The sequence below is a fragment of the Leucopleurus acutus genome (genome assembly GCF_964270905.1).
Source record: "Leucopleurus acutus genome assembly, chromosome: 11".
NCBI lineage: Eukaryota > Metazoa > Chordata > Mammalia > Artiodactyla > Delphinidae > Leucopleurus > Leucopleurus acutus.
Genome location: NC_139152.1, coordinates 59,267,623 through 59,287,168, shown reverse-complemented (window position 1 = coordinate 59,287,168; position 19,546 = coordinate 59,267,623). Strand labels below are relative to the sequence as shown.

The 19,546-nt window shown below is 36.3% G+C and overlaps 1 protein-coding gene across 1 annotated transcript in view; it reads right to left on the bottom strand.

Moving 5' to 3' along the window:
- The window catches only part of TRHDE (thyrotropin releasing hormone degrading enzyme), a gene marked incomplete at its 5' end in the record, with an annotated part of 412,544 nt that overhangs the window by 159,407 nt on the left and 233,591 nt on the right, over window positions 1-19,546 (bottom strand). Inside the window, one exon of the mRNA XM_082849811.1 lies at window positions 10,750-10,887. Coding sequence (XP_082705937.1) covers window positions 10,750-10,887 — 138 coding nt within the window. The remainder of the gene's footprint in view (window positions 1-10,749; window positions 10,888-19,546) is intronic.

Sequence of the window (19,546 nt, the reverse complement as noted above, 5' to 3'; positions counted from 1 at the left end):
CGTGGGTGGGGAACCTGGTATCAGAAGGGACAAAAGATGCACATGGAGGATTGGCCCTTTCATATTCACTTCTAAAGATAATAGAAATCATACATATTTTCCTCTTTAGCCATACAAGAATTTTAAATTAAGTCTGGAATATTTTGGTAGAATAACAAAAGTTGAATTTCCACTCCCCCACTTTTTAAATTCATATTCGCTATGACCCTTTGTGGGATTTTCTCTGCTTGCCAATTCTTTCCTTTTACTCTATGTAATTTCATTTGGTCTCTAAAGTATATCGAACTTGTTATAAGAATTGCTGAAAAGTGTTCTTGTTTTTAAAGGATCCTCTTTAAATTTGCTTAAGTCATTTTGAAATCTGTTCCTCTCTCCCAAACTTGTAGCAATCCTCTCCAGCTTGGTACCATGTGTAAATTTAATGAGCATTCGCTCACCTTCATCATCCAGGTCATTGGGTCATTGATTCTTATTTCCCTTTGGGCTTTTAGAGTAAAGAGACTCTCTCAATGCATCTCTTCCAGTTTTCTTATCTATGGACAGTATTTTCCTGTTTGCATTTCACTTTTACGATAAAAGCATCCTCATTTTCAACCTACTATTAAAATGGAAAACTTGTTATTTCCCAGGATATAACTCTTGCTCTCTCACTCTCTTTTTTTAAAGACTAGTTCTCATTTTTTTCTCTTCCCATTCTAAAAATATATATGTAATTTTAGGAGTTTTTTTTTTTTTTCTTTTAATACAGGCCTTGAGACAGTCCATATTGAACATCACTCACTATTTCTTCAAAAGCATTCAGTTCTTAAATTCAAATCCACAGAAATTAGTATCTGGTTTGTTGGTTCCTAACCTGTATTTCTTTATAATCTTCTCTACCCCTATAATACAGTTCTATATAAAAAGTTGTTTAAAGTGTAATAAAATTACTATGCAGGAAAAATTACAAAAAACAGAAGTGGGAATAATTAGAATAATTATTAAGGGAATAATCACAAGAGATGATAAGCAAGCAAAGCACTGATGCAATGAGAGGTTGACTGTTGGCAGAGGTTGATGTAGCCTAGTAACAGGGATCTTCAGGGAAGAGAGCACAGAAGAGCAGTGGCAAGAAGTGACAATCAAAACAAAAAAAATGGGCTACATGCTACAACTCTAGTTGCTAGTCTTTTCTGAAATGTCCAGATCTATCATATTACTTCCATCTCTACCACACCTACAGGAATATTCTTTCTAGAATACAAATTTATTTATACAATGTTATTCCTTTGCTTGAAACTCTTCATTGGTTCCTCTTCATCTGCTGGATGAAGTTCAGACTTCTTAGTATTGCATAACGGGTCCTCCAAGTTCTTACCAGATTATCTCCCCAGCCTGTCTACTACCCCAAATCCTCACTATGGTATGGCCATGTTGAACTCCTTGATGTTGCACTTAGTCACCATTGTGTTCCTTTCCTGAGCCAATTCTACAGAATAGTCCTTTTTTGCCATTTTGTCACTCCCCTTACCCTTACCCTCATGACTCTGTGTATCTTATACATATTTCTATCGTAACTCCTAAGATTCTGAGGTTGGTTGGCATCCATTACTTTTATCTAGCCATCATATTCTCTGGGAAACCCTACTTCAAGTGATCCCATTGGATCTACCAATTGTATGACCTATCTTTCCCACCAGAGGATGAGCTTATGACCCATGCTAGCTATTCAGAATGTCCATAGGGACTGTCCATCCCATGGACATAGGGACTGGCCAATGGCGCTCTATTACATAATCAGAACAAATCATAGCTTTGGGAAGAAACGGATTCTGTAGTGAGGGAGGCAGTTTACTCTTTCCCCAAGCTCATTAGGATCACAAGCTTGAGGACTCTATCAGCCTAAACTTCTTTTTAGGCCACCTATCTAAGAATCATCTAGAAATTAAGTCAGAGACAAAGAGCCAAGAAATCAATGGAAGGTAGATTTCTGATGACACTGTTAAAATGCGTGGATTCAACCATTCCTAAACATAACAACACCTCAGACTTACCAGCTATTCAGTCAACAAATTCTTTTTTAATGTTTCAGATGGTTTGAGTAAAGTTTCTACATTGAAAATGGACACACTGCTGTTAATACTCAAATGCTACTGCACTGACTTATTTATATGCTATTCCTCCTTTGTGTCTTATTACTGTTATATCCCAAGCACTCAGCACACAGTGCCTGGAACATAAGTTGAGGCTTACAAATGATTTTGGAATGAATGCTCCAGCCAAGTTCACTGATCAAATATGACAGTGTTTAAGAACGTTGGCTCTGGAACCTGATTTCCTGGGAAACATATCCTTGGATTGACCACGATTCAATATCTTCATCTTTAAAATGAAGATAATGAAATAACAACTCCTAAAGGGGATTATGAGAATTAAGTGAGTTAATGAACGTATAGAGTTTAACACAGTGCCTAGCACAGAGTAAGCATTCAATAAACCTTAGCAGTTGATATTATGGCTGTACAATTATCTATATTACCTGTCATACACATCCCAGAATGACACAATTTATCCATTCCATCCACAGAGTTAAATTGGTTATTGTATATTACCCACATACTAATTGCTGACAGAAAGAGTCTGAGAGAAGCCCAGTTGGAGAAGTAGTCTAGAAATCTAAATATACATCAAGGCCTGGTATAGAGATTATCAAACTGAAGCCCCTGAGATTATAGCCAAATTGTTCTGAGCTTTGTTTTTCCACACTGTCACTGAAGATTATTTTTCAGACATGCCAGCAGGTACCTGGGCCACTGTTTTTCACCACATTTTTAGAAGTTTGATTTGACACCATGTAGGTGAATCCAAACAATGAGGGCTCATCAAGAAAGCATGATGAACAAGTAGACAGAAATCAATAAGGATACAGAAGACTTGAACAATTCTATCAACCAACTTGACCTAATTGGCATTTATAAAACGCTCCAGCCAACAGTGGAATACACATTCTTTTGACATGCATACAGTACACTTATCAACAGAGACCAAATTCTGGGCCATGAAATAAGCCTCAGTAACTCTAAGAAGATTCAAGTCATACAGAATATACTTCCCTGATCACAATAAAACTAAATAAGAAACGAATAACAGAAAATTTTCTGGAAAATCTTCTAATATTTGTAAACTAAATAACATACTTTTTATAACCCATGGATAAATTAATAAATCAAATGGGAAAATAGTATCTTAAGGTGAATGAAAATGAAACTTCTATATCTCAAAATCTAGAGCTTGCCCTAAGCAGTACACTTAGGAGGAAATTGATAGAATAAACACCTGAATTAGAACAGACGAAAGGTCTCCAATTAATGACCTCAGTTTGCACCTTAAGAAACTAGAAAAAAGAACAATTTAAATCCAAAGCTTATAAAGGAAGGAAATAATAATGATAAGAGAGGAAATCTATGAAATAGAAAGTAAGAGCAGAAATCAATTAAACCAAAAGCTGAGTTTTTGAGAATAAAATGTAAAAGCTTCTAGCTAGACTAATCAGGAGAAAAGGGACAGACAAAAATTAACAATATCTGGAATAAAAGAGGGGGCAATATTAGAGATTATATGACTACTAAAAGGATAATAAAAGAATATAACATGTACAATGAGCCAAATCCTTGATAAGATATAAACTACGAAAGCTCACGCAAGAAGACATAAATAACCTGAATAACTCACTATACATTAATGAACTTAAATTATTAAATATCTTCCCATGAAGGAAATTCTAGGCCCAGGTTGCTGTAGTGGCAAATTCCATCAAATATTTAACAAAGAAAGAATATAAATTCTACATAAATTATCCTATAAAGTGGAAAAGGAGGTAATAGTTTCCATTCTGTGAGGCTAGCATTAGAGTGAGAACAAAGCCAAAGACATTACAAAAACTATAGACCAATACTGCTCATGAACACAGACACAAAATTTCTAAACATTTCTTTAGCAAGCTTAATCCAACAATGTATACAAAAGTACATAAAAATGGATAAAGAAGATGTGACACATATATACAATGGAAGATTACTCAGCCATAAAAAGAAATGAAATTCAGTTATTTGTAGTGAGGTGGATGGACCTAGAGACTGTCATACAGAGTGAAGTAAGTCAGAAAGAGAGAGACAACTACCGTATGCTAACACATGTATATGGAATCTAAAAAAAAAAAAAGGTCATGAAGAACCTAGGGGTAAGACGGGAATAAAGACACAGATGTAGAGAATGGACTTGAGGACATGGGGAGGGGGAAGGGTAAGCTGGGATGAAGTGAGAGAGTGGCATTGACATATATACACTACCAAATGTAAAACTGACAGCTAATGGAAGCAGCCGCATAGCACAGGGAGATCAGCTCCGTGCTTTGTGTCCACCAGAGGGGTGGGATAGGGAGGGTGGAGAGAGACACAAGAGAGAGGAGATATGGGGATATATGTATATGTATAGCTGATTCACTTTGTTATATAGCAGAAACTAACACACCATTGTAAAGCAAATATACTCCAATAAAGATGTTAAAAAAATAAATAAATAAAATAAAATTCAGTGCCCCAAAAAAAAAAAAACATTATGACCAAGTGGTATTTGTCCCAGGGATGTAAAGAAAGCCTAAAATTGAAAAATCTATCAATATAATTCACCATATTAACAAACTAAAATAACAAAAACAAAAATATGATCATCTTGATAGATGGGGAAAAGTATTTGATGGAATCAGTATCCATTTTGGATTAAAACCCTCACCAATGCAGAAGTAGAATGTAACACTTTCAACCTGATAAAGAGTATTTATAAAAATGTAAAGGCAATTTCATATCTAATGGTGAAAAACTGAATGTATTGCTCCTAAAATCCAGAACAAAACAAGGATGTTTGCTCTCACTTCTATTTAACATTGCACAAGATAAGTATACAAAAATAAATTGTATTTCTATATAGAACAACAAAAAGTCAAAAATGGGAATTAGAATACCACGTAAAATAGCCTAAAAATGTGAAATACTTAGAGATAAATCTGAAAATAGATATGAAAGATTTATTCATTGAAAAGTACATTGCTGAGAGAAAATGAAGAGGCCCTAAATTAATGGAACAGTACACAGTATTCATGGGTCACTCAGTATTGCTGAGGTGTCAATGTTCCCAAATTATTTTACAAATGGAATGCAATCTGTGCAATTACAACAGAATTTTATAGAAAGTGAAAAACTCATTCTAAAATTCATATAGAAATTCAAGAGATCAAGATTAACCAAAAGAACTTTAAAAAAAAGAATAAAGTTGGAGAACTAACAACTTTATTTCACAGCTTATTAAAAGCTACAGCAATCACGATTGTATGGTATTGGTGCCAAGATAAATAAATATATCAATAGAATAAACAGTCCAGAAATAGACCCACCACACATAGTTCACTGATTTCAACAAATGTGCAAAGGGAATTCAACAGGGTAAATAACAGACATTTCAAGAAATGGTTCTTGAAAAATTGGATATCCATGTGCAAAAAAAAGAAAAACATTCAATTCAAACTTCACACCATATACAAAAATTAACTCAAAATCGAATATAGATCTAAATATAAACCTAAAACTATAAAACTTTTGGAAGAAAAAACAAAAGAATAATCTTCATGGCCTTGAATTAATCAAAGATTTCTTAACTCTGACACCAATAGAACTATCAATTTTAAAAAATATGATAAAACATACTTAATCAAAATTAAAATAGTATGCTTTTAGAAAGATACTGTTATGAAAATAAAGAGTAGGTCACAAATTGGGAAAAACATTATTTGCATATCATATATATGATAACCTGCATTCAAAGTATATAAAGAATTCTCAAAACTCAATAATAAGAAAACAACCCAATCTAAAAAAAAATGAGCAAAGGATTTGAATTGACCCTTCACCAAGGAAGATATATAAGGGAGAATATGCAAATGAAAGAATGGTCAATATCATTAGTTATTAGGGGAATGTACATTACAATCACAATGAGATACCATTACAGCATCTAAAATTAAACAAATTGATTATACCTAGCTTGTGTTGGTGAAGATGTGGAAAAAGTAGAACTCTGGCACACTTTCAATGAGAATGTACCAAGGTACGATGGTTCAACTACTTCGGAAAACAGTTCAGCAGTGTCATAAAACATTAAACATATCTACCATCATCTAGACACTCCAGTTCTAGGTATTTACCCAAGAGAAATAAAGGCAGATACACATACAAAGACCTGTACAAAACTATTCACAGTAGCTTTATTTGTAACAGCCAAAAACTGGAAAAAAACAAATGTCCAGGTGAAAAAAACAAATTATATTATACCCATATATTCTACAACATGAATTGTACCTCAAAATCATGATGTTGAGTGAAAGAAGGCAGACAAAAAAGAGTGCATACTGTATAATTCCATTTACATAAAACTCTAGAAAATGAAAATTAATCTACAGTGAAAAGTTGATCAGTGGGGGAGTGAGGAGGGATGGGAGGACGTATTACAAAGAGGCATGAGGAAACTTTTGATGAATATGTTCATTAACTTGATTGTGGTGATGTTTTCACTGGGATACATATGTCAGAACATATTAAATTGTACCTTTTAAGCATGTACAGTTTAATGTATTTTAATTATTCCTCAATATAGTTGTTAAAAAGAAAATTTTCTCTTGATAAGTCTTCATTAAAAATGTGTAGATCCTATCATCAGTTGAAAACACAGTAAGGACAGTATTTCCAGTGGTACTTAAGCATAATGATACATGGCTAGAATGAAGACAAGCCCACAGCTAACATCATACTCAATGGTGAAAAGCTAAGCCTTTCCTCTAAGATCAGGAATAAGACAAGGATGCCCACTCTTGCCATTTCTATTCAACATGGTACTGAAAGTTCTAGTCACAGCAACTAAGCAAGCAAAAAGTAAATAAATAAAGACCTTCGATCAGAAAGGAAGAAGTAGAATTATCTCTGTTTATAGATGACATGGTCTTATATACAGAAAACCCTAAAGACTTCACCAAAAAACTGTTACAACTAATAAGTTAATTCAGTAAAGTTGCAGGATGCAAAATTAACACACAGAAATCATTTGTCTTCCTATACACTGACAATGAACTATCTGAAAGAGAAATTAAGAAAGCAATCCCATTTACAATAGCATCAAAAGCAATAAAATACTTATAAATAAATTTAACCAAGTAGGTGAAAGACATACACTGAAAACTATGAAACACTGGTGAGATTGAGGAAGATACAAATAAATGGAAAGATATCCCATGATCTTGGATTGGAAAAATTAATGCTGTGAAAATCTCCGTACTACTGAAAAATGATCTAGAGAGTCCATGTAATCCCTATCAGAAGTCCAATAGCATTTTTCACAGAAATAGATAAAAATTATCCTAAAATTTGTATGGAGCCACAAAAGACCCCAAATAGACAAAGTAATCCTGAGAAAAAAAGAACAAAACTGGAGGCATCACAATTCCTGATTTCAAGCTATATTACAAAGCTGCAGTAATCAAAACATTATGGTACTGGCAACGGTACATGGAACCAGTGGAACAGAACAGAGATTCCATATAAAAATCAACACATATGTGGTCAACTGATTTTTGACAAGAGCACCAGGAACACACAATGGAGAAAGGTTAGTCTCTTCGATAAACAGTATTGGTAAAACTGGATATCCACATGCAAAAGAATGAAACCAGATTCCTATCTTACACCACTCACAAAAATGAACTTGAAATGGACCAAAGACTTAAATGTAAGATGTGAAACCATAAAACTCCTAGAAGAAAATATAGGGGAAAAGATCCTTGACATTGGTCTTAGAAATGATTTATTGGATAAGAGACCAAAAGCACAGGCAACAAAAGTTAAAATAAACAAATTGGACTACATCAAACTAAAGAGCTTTGGCACAGCAAAGCAAACAATCAATATATTGAAAAGGCAACCTGAAGAATGAGAGAAAGCATTAGCAAACATATAGCTGATAAGGGGTTAATATCCAAAATATATAAAGAACTCATACAACTCAATTGCAAAATAATAATAATCCAATTAAAAAATAGGCAAAGGACCTGAATAGACATTTTTCCAAAGAAGACATACAAATGGCCGATAGCTATATGAAAAGATGCTCTACATCACTAATCATCAGGGAAATGCAAATCAAAACCACAGTGAGATATATCACTTCATACTTGTTGTGATGGCTATTATCAAAAAGGCAAGAGATAACAAATGTTGGTGAGGATGTGAAGAAAAGAGAACCCTTACACAGTGTCGGTAGGAATGTAAATTGGTACAGCCGTTACAGAAAATAATATGAAGGTTCCTCAAGATATTAAAAATAGAGCTACCAAATGATCTCACAATCCCACTCCTAAATATCCAAAGGAATTTAAACCAGTATCTAAAGGAGATATCTGCACACCCATGTTCCTTTCAGCATTTCTTCACAATAACCAAGATATAAAAACAATCTAAATGCCTTTCAACAGATGAATGGATTAAGAAAATATGATATATATAATTGAATATTATTCAGCCATAAAAGGAAGGAAGTCCTACCATTTGTGACAACATGGATTAACCTGGAGGTCATTATGCTGAGTAAAATAAGCCAGAGAAAGATAAATACTGTATGGTATCACTTATATGCAAAATCTAAAAAAAAAAAAACAAAAAAAGCCAATTTCATAGAAACAGAGAGTAGAGTAGTGATTACCAAGGGCTAGGGGAAGAGGGAAATGGGGTGATACAGGTCAAAGGGTACAAATTTTCACTTATAAGAAGAATAAATTCTAATGCTCTAACATATAGCATGGTGACTACAGTTAATAATACAGTACTGTAGACTTCAAAGTTGCAGAGAGTAGATCTCAGGCATTCGCACTCCCCACCCCCAAAAAGAGTTAACTAGGTGAGGTGACAGATGTGTTAATTATCTTGATCTTGGTAATCATTCTACAATGTATATCAAATCATCACATTGTACACTTTAAATATATACAATTATATTTGTCAGTTATTCCTCAAAAAATTAATAAATAAAGATACATGGCCAGAGACGAATAAGCCCGTGTCCTTTATGATGATGGTCCTGAGCATCATGGCACAGTTTGCTCATGTATCACATTTGTAAATTGGTAAGCCTTTGCCCCAAAATGTAGAGAGAGTGAAATAATAATCATTGTAACTTCCTTCTTTCCTACTGGTTTAATTCTTAACCTTCTTGAATGAATTAAAAATTACTCAAATATATGAAATTTGGAATAAATGTTAACTTACGTGTAAAAGCACATCTATAACATATTTAATCAAAATAATATTTTCCTGATATTATTCATGCAGAAATAATACTGGTATTTACAAATAGTCTTTTAGAATTGGTGGTTAGGTGGGAAATAACCACAGACATGTCTCCAAGTGCATCTCAAGCTAACGTAATAAATTATTTTCTGCATTATATTTTAAGAATCAATACAGTTGAATGAACCAAATGTGCATCCAGCAAAATCTAGCCAAAAAATATCATATATAAAAGTGAATGTGTACTTTAAATATTTATTTAATATTTAAATATATTAACACTACATACTTTAAATATGGTACTACACTTCCACTTACCTTTATAAGACATCGAAAATATCCTTTCTGAGCCAATGCAATGATCAGTGACTTGAAAAGATATTTTCTAACACAATTTGCAACTTTATATATTATAGCATACAATGTTAACTAATAGCATATGGTATTAACTAATAACCATTGAGATAGTCATTTCCTGAGTGCAAAACCAACCATCCAAATTGCTGCACCAAAAAATTCTGATGAATCATTATTTGATTTCTAGTTATAAAGAGGAATATCTTGTTTTTCAGAAAGAATATTAGCAACTTGTTTTTAAGCTTAAAACGTTATTAAATCAATAGAGTATTTATATAGAAATCCTAATAAATGCAATTCAATCTACACCAAAGACAAAGTAGATTTTAATACTATTTTAACAATTATTAAGTGGCTGCTAAGTGTTATACACTGAGATGTACACACTCTTGTTAAAATCAGAACAACAAAGGGACAGTTATAAGGAAAAATCCTAATCCAAGTAACAATGGAAAAAAATTCATAATATACCTTATTGCTACAGATGTCTAGTCATTGGTCCAAAATCTTTACCACTGAAAGTCCAGTCTTTAAGATTTCATTTATTATGCTTGTTATCCAGGAAACATGCCTAATTCCCCAAATCTCCCTTAAATAATGTTTATAAAATACATATGTCAGGTCACTGTCTATACCCATTTGCAGCAGCCAATCAAAATAAGTATTTAAGGGGCATCGGTGGGAAATAATTTGTCACTATATAGGTCAGCTCTCTTATTAATAATAATAAAAACTGACATACCACCATTTGTACAGCAATTTCATATCAAGACTCCAAAGATTTATTCATTAATACTGCCAATATTTCTAGGCATTATTTGGCAAACATTCATCTCCATCTTACTGATTTATAAAGCAAAGCCCTAACTCATAAAATGACATGAACCTAGTGACTCTATGTTTTCTAACTCACAGTCCATTTCTATTTGCCAGGGAGAAGAGAAAGATATAATACATCTAGCATGAAATAGTTTGGCTACCCCAGGATAGTGAAATATCCAATTGGTACTTGGGTCTTATCTATTCCCACCTTTTTATATGCGATCCAGTCAAACACCCTGTCAATATCTGTTGCCCGTAGCACTTCCTGTGATACTGGATGGGAACTGGCCAAGCCGTCAAGCAGCATCACTTCATGTAGAACATCTGTCAGAAACCTCTGTTTTTCCTGCAATATAGTGATGGAACAACATCATAGGTGATTCCTGGTTATGACGGAATATGTGTGACAATATGAACAGAATGTGTGTTACTTAATTGATGATGCTCATCAACCTACATGGTGAGACTTAACTCTAAAGAGAAACCGGTAAATAAAATGCCCCTTAAGTCACTCTAAAATAACAGTGAGCACAACATGAAACAAAATCAATGGGCTACAATGGGCCCTAAATAGAAACAATGGACTCTATGTTTTAGCAGTGGTTAAAACAAATTTGGAGCATGGGCATATAAATGAAACTGACTAAGCTTGTTTACATGTTCTGCAGGGTCAAAACTAAAATTCCAGTCCCAAATAACCTTTTCATAGTTAATCCAATATAAGAATAATAACTAAATTTCAGAGATCCATTGCTATTTCTTATTTCTAGTCCATTTAAACAACACATTCCCTCTCTTTCTGTTCCTCCCTTTCTTTCCCTCTCTCTTTCTCACTTATCCTCTCTCTAATACATACACACACTTATTTTCTAAAAGAATTTCAGGAGACCACCACAAATAATAAAAAGCATTACTGACATCAAACTATAATATCTGTGTATGTGGATGTGATACGTGAATTCAGAAAGTGGAGAGCAACAGGTATCAACAATCCATTTTGTGAAACAAAACAAAATCGTGAGACTTCTGTGCATTGTTGAGACATTAGTATTTGCTCTAATAAAAGCTGATTTGTAATGTTAGTAATAAACTGTAAAGAAAAAAGTACTTCTCTGTTGTTTTCGCTTTAAGAAGCCTGCTTTAAAGAAACAGCTTAGGTTCTGTTAACAAAAAAGCTGGCAGCTATTAGTCCTCCTAGTCTCCTGCCTTCACTGAGGGAGAAGGAGAGGAAAAAGTAGTTGCAAGAGGTAACAAGGGCTAAATAGCCCTTAGATAGTTGGCACCTGAGAGGTATCAATACAGAGATAAGACTGCAACACTTTAATTGCTCTAGCTAATTCTGAACTCATTCCTGGAGCCTCCAAATTCTGGGCCAGCAGATAAACTGCACTTTATTTCTGAGTGAGTTGTAATTTCAAGCTGACAGTACACCAATCCTGGATTTTAAAAACTGGAAAGAGAATAAATATACTAAGAAAAGAATACTTAACTAGGCACATATGTTTGTGTTAATTTAAATCTGGCTTTAAAGAAACATTTTTGTTCATCATCCCTTGCTCAATAATGTAGTATGTTTAATCAATAATTTAACTGGCCATCCAACTATATACTGTAAGGTTTATTTTCTACTAGCTTATTTTTATAGTCTGTGGACTATATATCTAATTTCTTTAGTCCTCTTCTTTCGGTCTACGAATTTCACGTCAATGCTCCATCAAAAAGGACTTTGTTGCAGTGACTGAACCAAAAGTCACTCTAAGTCCCAGAAGGATGCTCCAGACCGTAAGAGACCACAATAAAAAGTTCAAACTTACAATGAATTAAGTGACAAATACTACACAAAATGATACTGTATTTCTTCTTAAATCAAGTTCCTAATTCAAGATGAATTAAGAAAATTAAGAAGACTGAAATTGGACCCTGTGATATAAAATTTTTTTAATTAAAAAACTTAGTATTGGGACGAGGGGAAGATGGCGGAAGAGTAAGACGCGGAGATCACCTTCCTCCCCACAGATACACCACAAATACATCTACACGTGGTACTGCTCCTACAGAACACCCACTGAACGCTGGCAGAGACCTCAGACCTCCCAAAAGGCAAGAAACTCCCCACGTACCTGGGTAGGGCGAAAGAAAAAACAGAGACAAAAGAATAGGGACGGGACACGCACCAGTGGGAGAGAGCTGTGAAGGAGAAAAGCTTTCCACACACTAGGAAGCCCCTTCGCGTGCGGAGACTGCGGATGGCGGAGGAGGAAAGCTTCGGGGCCGAGGAGGAGAGCGTAGCAACAGGGGCGCAGAAGGCAAAGCGGAGAGATTCCCGCAAAGAGGATCGCTCCCGACCGGCACTCACCAGGCCGAGAGGCTTGTCTGCTCACCCGCCGGGTGGGCGGGGCTAGGAGCTGAGGCTCTGGCTTCCGTCGGAGCGCAGGGAGAGGACGGGTTGGCGGCGTGAACACAGCCTGCAGGGGCTAGTGCGCCACGGCTGGCCGGGAGGGATTCCGGGGAAAAGTCTGGACCTGCCGAAGAGGCAAGAGACTTTTTCTTCCCTCTTTGTTTCCTGGTGCGCGAGGGGAGGGGATTAAGAGCGCTGCTTAAAGGAGCTCCAGAGACGGGCACAAGCCGCGGCTAAAAGCGCGGACCCGAGACGTGCATGAGACGCTAAGGCTGCTGCTGCTGCTGTCGCCACTAAGAAGCCTGTGTGCGAGCACAGGTCACTATCCACACCACCCTTCCGGGGATCCTGTGCAGCCCGCCACTGCCAGGGTCCTGGGATCCAGGGACAACTTCCCCCGGAGAACGCACGGCGCGCCTCAGGCTGGTGCAAAGTCCCGCCGGCTTCTGCCGCCGCAGGCTCACCCCGCCGCCGCCGCCCCCCTCCCTCCGCCCCGCCCCCCCGCCCTGAGTGAGACAGAGCCCCCGAAGCAGCGGCTCCTTTAACCCTGTCCTGTCTGAGCGAGGAACAGACGCCCTCCGGCGACCTACACGCACAGGCGGGGCCAAATCCAAAGCTGAGCCCCGGGAGCTGTGAGAACAAACAAGAGAAAGGGAAATCTCTCCCAGCAGCCTCAGGAGCAGCGGATTAAAGCTCCACAATCAACTTGATGTACCCTGCATCTGTGGAATATATGACTAGACAACGAATCATCCCAAATTGAGGAGGTGGACGTCGAGAGCAAGATTTATGATTTTTTCCCCTTTTCCCCTTTTTGTGTGTATGTGTATGCTTCTGTGTGAGATTTTGTCTGTATAGCTTTGCTTCAACCATTTGTCCTAGGGTTCTATACGTCTGGGGTTTTTTCTTCTTTTGTTTTTTAAATATTTTTCTTAATAATTATTTTTTTATTTTAAAAACTTTATTATATTTTCTTACTTTATTTTACTTTATCTTCTTTCTTTTTTTCCTTCCTTCCCTCCTTCCCTCCTTCGTTCCTCCCTCCCTTCCCTCCTTTATTGCTTTCTTTCTTTTTTCTTTCTTTTTTTCTACTTTTTCTCCCTTGTATTCTGAGCCGTGTGGATGAAAGGCTCTTGCTGCTGCAGCTAGGAGTCAGTGCTGTGCCTCTAAGGTGGGAGATCCAACTTCAGGACACTGGTCCACAAGAGACCTCCCAGTTCCACATAATATCAAATGGCGAAAATCTCCCAGAGATATCCATCTCAACACCAGCACCCAGTTTCACTCAACGACCAGCAAGCTACAGTGCTGGACATCCTATGCCAAACAACTAGCAAGACAGGAACATAACCCCACCCATAATCACAGAGGCTGCCTAAAATCATAGTAAGTCCACAGACACCCCAAAACACACCAACAAACGTGGACCTGCCCACAAGAAAGACAAGATCCAGCCTCATCCACCAGAACACAGGCACTAGGCCCCTCCACCAGGAAGCCTACACAACCCACTGAACCAACGTTAGCCACTGGGGAGAGACACCAAAAACAACAGGAACTACGAACATGCAGTCTGCAAAAACGGGACCCCAAAGACAGTAAGATAAGCAAAATGATAAGACAGAAAAACACACAGCAGATGAAGGAGCAAGATAAAAACCGACCAGACCTAACAAATGAAGAGGAAATAGGGAGTCTACCTGAAAAAGAATTAAGAATAATGATAGTAAAGATGATCCAAAATCTTGGAAATAGAATAGACAAAATGCAAGAAACATTTAACAAGGACCTAGAAGAACTAAAGATGAAACAAACAACGATGAACAACACATTAACTGAAATTAAAAATACTCTACATGGGATCAATAGCAGAATAACTGAGGCAGAAGAACGGATAAGTGACCTGGAAGATAAAATAGTGGAAATAACTACTGCAGAGCAGAATAAAGAAAAAAAATGAAAAGAACTGAGGACAGTCACAGAGACCTCTGGGACAACATTAAACGCACCAACATTCGAATTATAGGGGTTCCAGAAGAAGAAGAGAAAAAGAAAGGGACTGAGAAAATATTGGAAGAGATTACAGTTGAAAACTTCTCTAATATGGGAAAGGAAATAGTTAATCAAGTCCAGGAAGCACAGAGAGTCCCATACAGGATAAATGCAAGGAGAAATATGCCAAGACACATATTAATCAAACTGTCAAAAATTAAATACAAAGAAAACATATTAAAAGCAGCAAGGGAAAAGCAACAAATAACACACAAGGGAATCCCCATAAGGTTAACAGCTGATCTTTCAGCAGAAACTCTGCAAGCCAGAAGGGACTGGCAGGACATATTTAAGGTGATGAAGGAGAAAAACCTGCAACCAAGATTACTCTACCCAGCAAGGATCTCATTCAGATTTGATGGAGAAATTAAAACCTTTACAGACAAGCAAAAGCTGAGAGAGTTCAGCACCACCAAACCATCTTTACAACAACTGCTAAAGGAACTTCTCTAGGCAGGAAACACAAGAGAAGGAAAAGACCTAAAATAACAAACCCAAAACAATTAAGAAAATGGGAATAGGAACATACATATCGATAATTACCTTAAATGTAAATGGACTAAATGCTCCTACCAAAAGACACGGATTAGCTGAATGGATACAAAAACAAGACCCATATATTTGCTATCTACAAGAGACCCACTTCAGACCTAGAGACACATACAGACTGAAACTAACGGGATGGAAAAAGATATTTCATGCAAATGGAAACCAAAAGAAAGCTGGAGTAGCAATTCTCATATCAGACAAAATGGACTTTAAAATAAAGACTATTAGAAGAGACAAAGAAGGACACTACATAATGATCAAGGGATCGATCCAAGAAGAAGATATAACAATTGTAAATATTTATGCACCCAACATAGGAGCACCTCAATACATAAGACAAATACTAACAGCCATAAGAGGGGAAATCCACAGTAACACATTCATAGTAGGGGACTTTAACACCCCACTTTCACTAATAGATCATCCAAAATGAAAATAAATAAGGAAACACAAGCTTTAAAAGAAACATTAAACAAGATGGACTTAATTGATATTTATAGGACACTGCATCCAAAAACAACAGAATACACATTTTTCTCAAGTGCTCATGGAACATTCTCCAGGATAGATCATATCTTGCGTCACAAATCAAGCCTTGGTAAATTTAAGAAAATTGAAATTGTATCAAGTATCTTTTCCAACCACAACACTATGAGACTAGATATCAATTACAGGAAAAGATCTGTAAAAAATACAAACACATGGAGGCTAAACAATACACTACTTAATAACGAAGTGATCACTGAAGAAATCAAAGAGGAAATAAAAAAATACTCAGAAACAAATGACATTGGAGACACAACAACCCAAAACCTATGGGATACAGCAAAAGCAGTTCTAAGAGGGAAGTTTATAACAATACAATCCTACCTTAAGAAACAGGAAACATCTAGAATAAACAACCTAACCTTGCACCTAAAGCAATTAGAGAAAGAAGAACCAAAAAACCCCGAAGATAGCAGAAGGAAAGAAATCATAAAGATCAGATCAGAAATAAATGAAAAAGAAATGAAGGAAATGATAGCAAAGATCAATAAAACTAAAAGCTGGTTCTTTGAGAAGATAAACAAAATTGATAAACCATTAGCCAGACTCATCAAGAAAAAAAGGGAGAAGACTCAAATCAATAGAATTAGAAATAAAAAAGGAGAAGTAACAACTGACACTGCAGAAATACAAAAGATCATGAGAGATTACTACAAGCAACTCTATGCCAATAAAATGGACAACCTGGAAGAAATGGACAAATTCTTAGAAATGTACAACCTGCGAAGACTGAATCAGGAAGAAATAGAAAATATGAACAGATCAATCACAAGCACTGAAATTGAAACTGTGATTTAAAATCTTCCAACAAACAAAAGCCCAGAACCAGATGGCTTCACAGGCGAATTCTATCAAACACTTAGAGAAGAGCTAACACCTATCCTTCTCAAACTCTTCCAAAATATAGCAAAGGGAGGAGCACTCCCAAACTCATTCTACGAGGCCACCATCATCTTGATACCAAAACCAGAAAAGGATGTCACAAAAAAGGAAAAGTACAGGCCAATATCACAGATGAACATAGATGCAAAAATCCTCAGCAAAATACTAGCAAACAGAATCCAACAGCACATTAAAAGGATCATACACCATGATCAAGTGGGGTTTATTCCAGGAATGCAAGGATTCTTCAATATATGCAAATCAATCAATGTGATACACCATATTAACAAATTGAAGGAGAAAAACCATATGATGATCTCAATAGATGCAGAGACAGCTATAGACAAAATTCAACACCCATTTATGATAAAAACCCTCCAGAAAGCAGGCATAGAGGGAACTTTCCTCAACATAATAAAGGTCATATATGACAGACCCACAGCCAACATCATCCTCAATGGTGAAAAACTGAAAGCATTTCCACTAAGATCAGGAACAACACAAGGTTGCCCACTCTCACCACTCTTATTCAACATAGTTTTGGAAGTTTTAGCCACAGCAATCAGAGAAGAAGGGAAATAAAAGGAATCCAAATTTGAAAAGAAGAAGTAAAGCTGTCACTGTTTGCAGATGACATGACATAGAGAATCCTAAAGATGCTACCAGAAAACTACTAGAGCAAGTCAATGAATTTGGTAAAGTAGCAGGATTCAAAATTAATGCACAGAAATCTGTGGCATTCTTATACACTAAAGATGAAAAATCTGAAAATGAAATTAAGAAGACACTCCCATTTACCACTGGAACAAAAAGAATAAAATATCTAGGAATAAACCTACCTAAGGAGACAAAAGACCTGTATGCAGAAAATTATAAGACACTGATGAAAGAAATTAAAGATAATACAAATAGATGGAGAGATATACCATGTTCTTGGATTGGAAGAATCAACATTGTGAAAATGAGTATACTACCCAAGGCAATTTACAGATTCAATGCAATCCCTATCAAAGTACCACTGGCATTTTTCACAGAACTAGAACAAAAAAATTTCACAATTTGTATGGAAACACAAACGACCCTGAATAGCCAAAGAAATCTTGAGAACGAAAACGGAGCTGGAGGAATCAGGCTCCCTGACTTCAGACTATACTACAAGGCTACAGTAATCAAGACAGTATGGTACTGGCACAAAAACAGAAAGATAGATCAATGGAACAGGATAGAAAGCTCGGAGATAAACCCATGCACATATGGTCCCCTTATCTTTGATAAAGGAGCCAGGAATATACAGTGGAGCAAGGACAACCTCTTCAATAAGTGTTGCTGGGAAAACTGGACAGCTACATGTAAAAATATGAGATTAGATCACTCCCTAACACCATACACAAAAATAAGCTCAAAATGGATTAAAGACATAAATGTGAAGCCAGAAACTAGCAAACTCTTAGAGGAAAACATAGGCAGAACACTCTATGACATAAATCACAGCAAGATCCTTTTTGACCCAACTCCTAGAGAAATGGAAATAAAAACAAAAATAAACAAATGGGACCTAATGAAACTTCAAAGCTTTTGCACAGCAAAGGAAACCATAAACAAGACCAAAAGACAACCCTCAGAATAGGAGAAAATATTTGCAAATGAAGCAACTGACAAAGGATTAATCTCCAAAATTTATAAGCAGCTCATGCAGCTCAATAACAAAAAAACAAACAACCCAATCCAAAAATGGGCAGAAGACCTAAATAGACATTTCTCCAAAGAAGATATACAGACTGCCAAGAAACACATGAAGGAATGCTCAACATCATTAATCATTAGAGAAATGCACATCAAAACTACAATGAGATATCATCTCACTCCAGTCAGAATGGCCATCATCAAAAAATCTAGAAACAATAAATGCTGGAGAGGGTGTGGAGAAAAGGGAACACTCTTGCACTGCTGGTGGGAATGTGAATTGGTACAGCCGCTATGGCAAACAGTATGGAGGTTCCTTAAAAAACTACAAATAGAACTACTATATGACCCAGCAATCCCACTACTGGGCATATACCCTGAGAAAACCATAATTCAAAAAGAGTCATGTACCAAAATGTTCATTGCAGCTCTATTTACAATAGCCCGGAGATGGAAACAACCTAAGTGTCCATCATCGGATGAATGGATAAAGAAGATGTGGAATGGAATGTTACAATGGAATATTACTCAGCCATAAAAAGAAACGAAATTGAGCTATTTGTAATGAGGTGGATAGACCTAGAGTCTGTCATTCAGAGTGAAGTAAGTCAGAAAGAGAAAGACAAATACCGTATACTAACACATATATATGGAATTTAAGGGGAAAAAAATGTCATGAAGAACCTAGGGGTAAGACAGGAATAAAGACACAGACCTACTAGAGAATGGACTTGAAGATATGGGGAGGCAGAAGGGTAAGCTGTGACAAAGCGAGAGAGAGGCATGGACATATATACACTACCAAACGTAAGGTAGATAGCTAGTGGGAAGCAGCCACATAGGACAGCGAGATCAGCTCGGTGCTATGTGACCGCCTGGAGGGGTGGGATAGGGA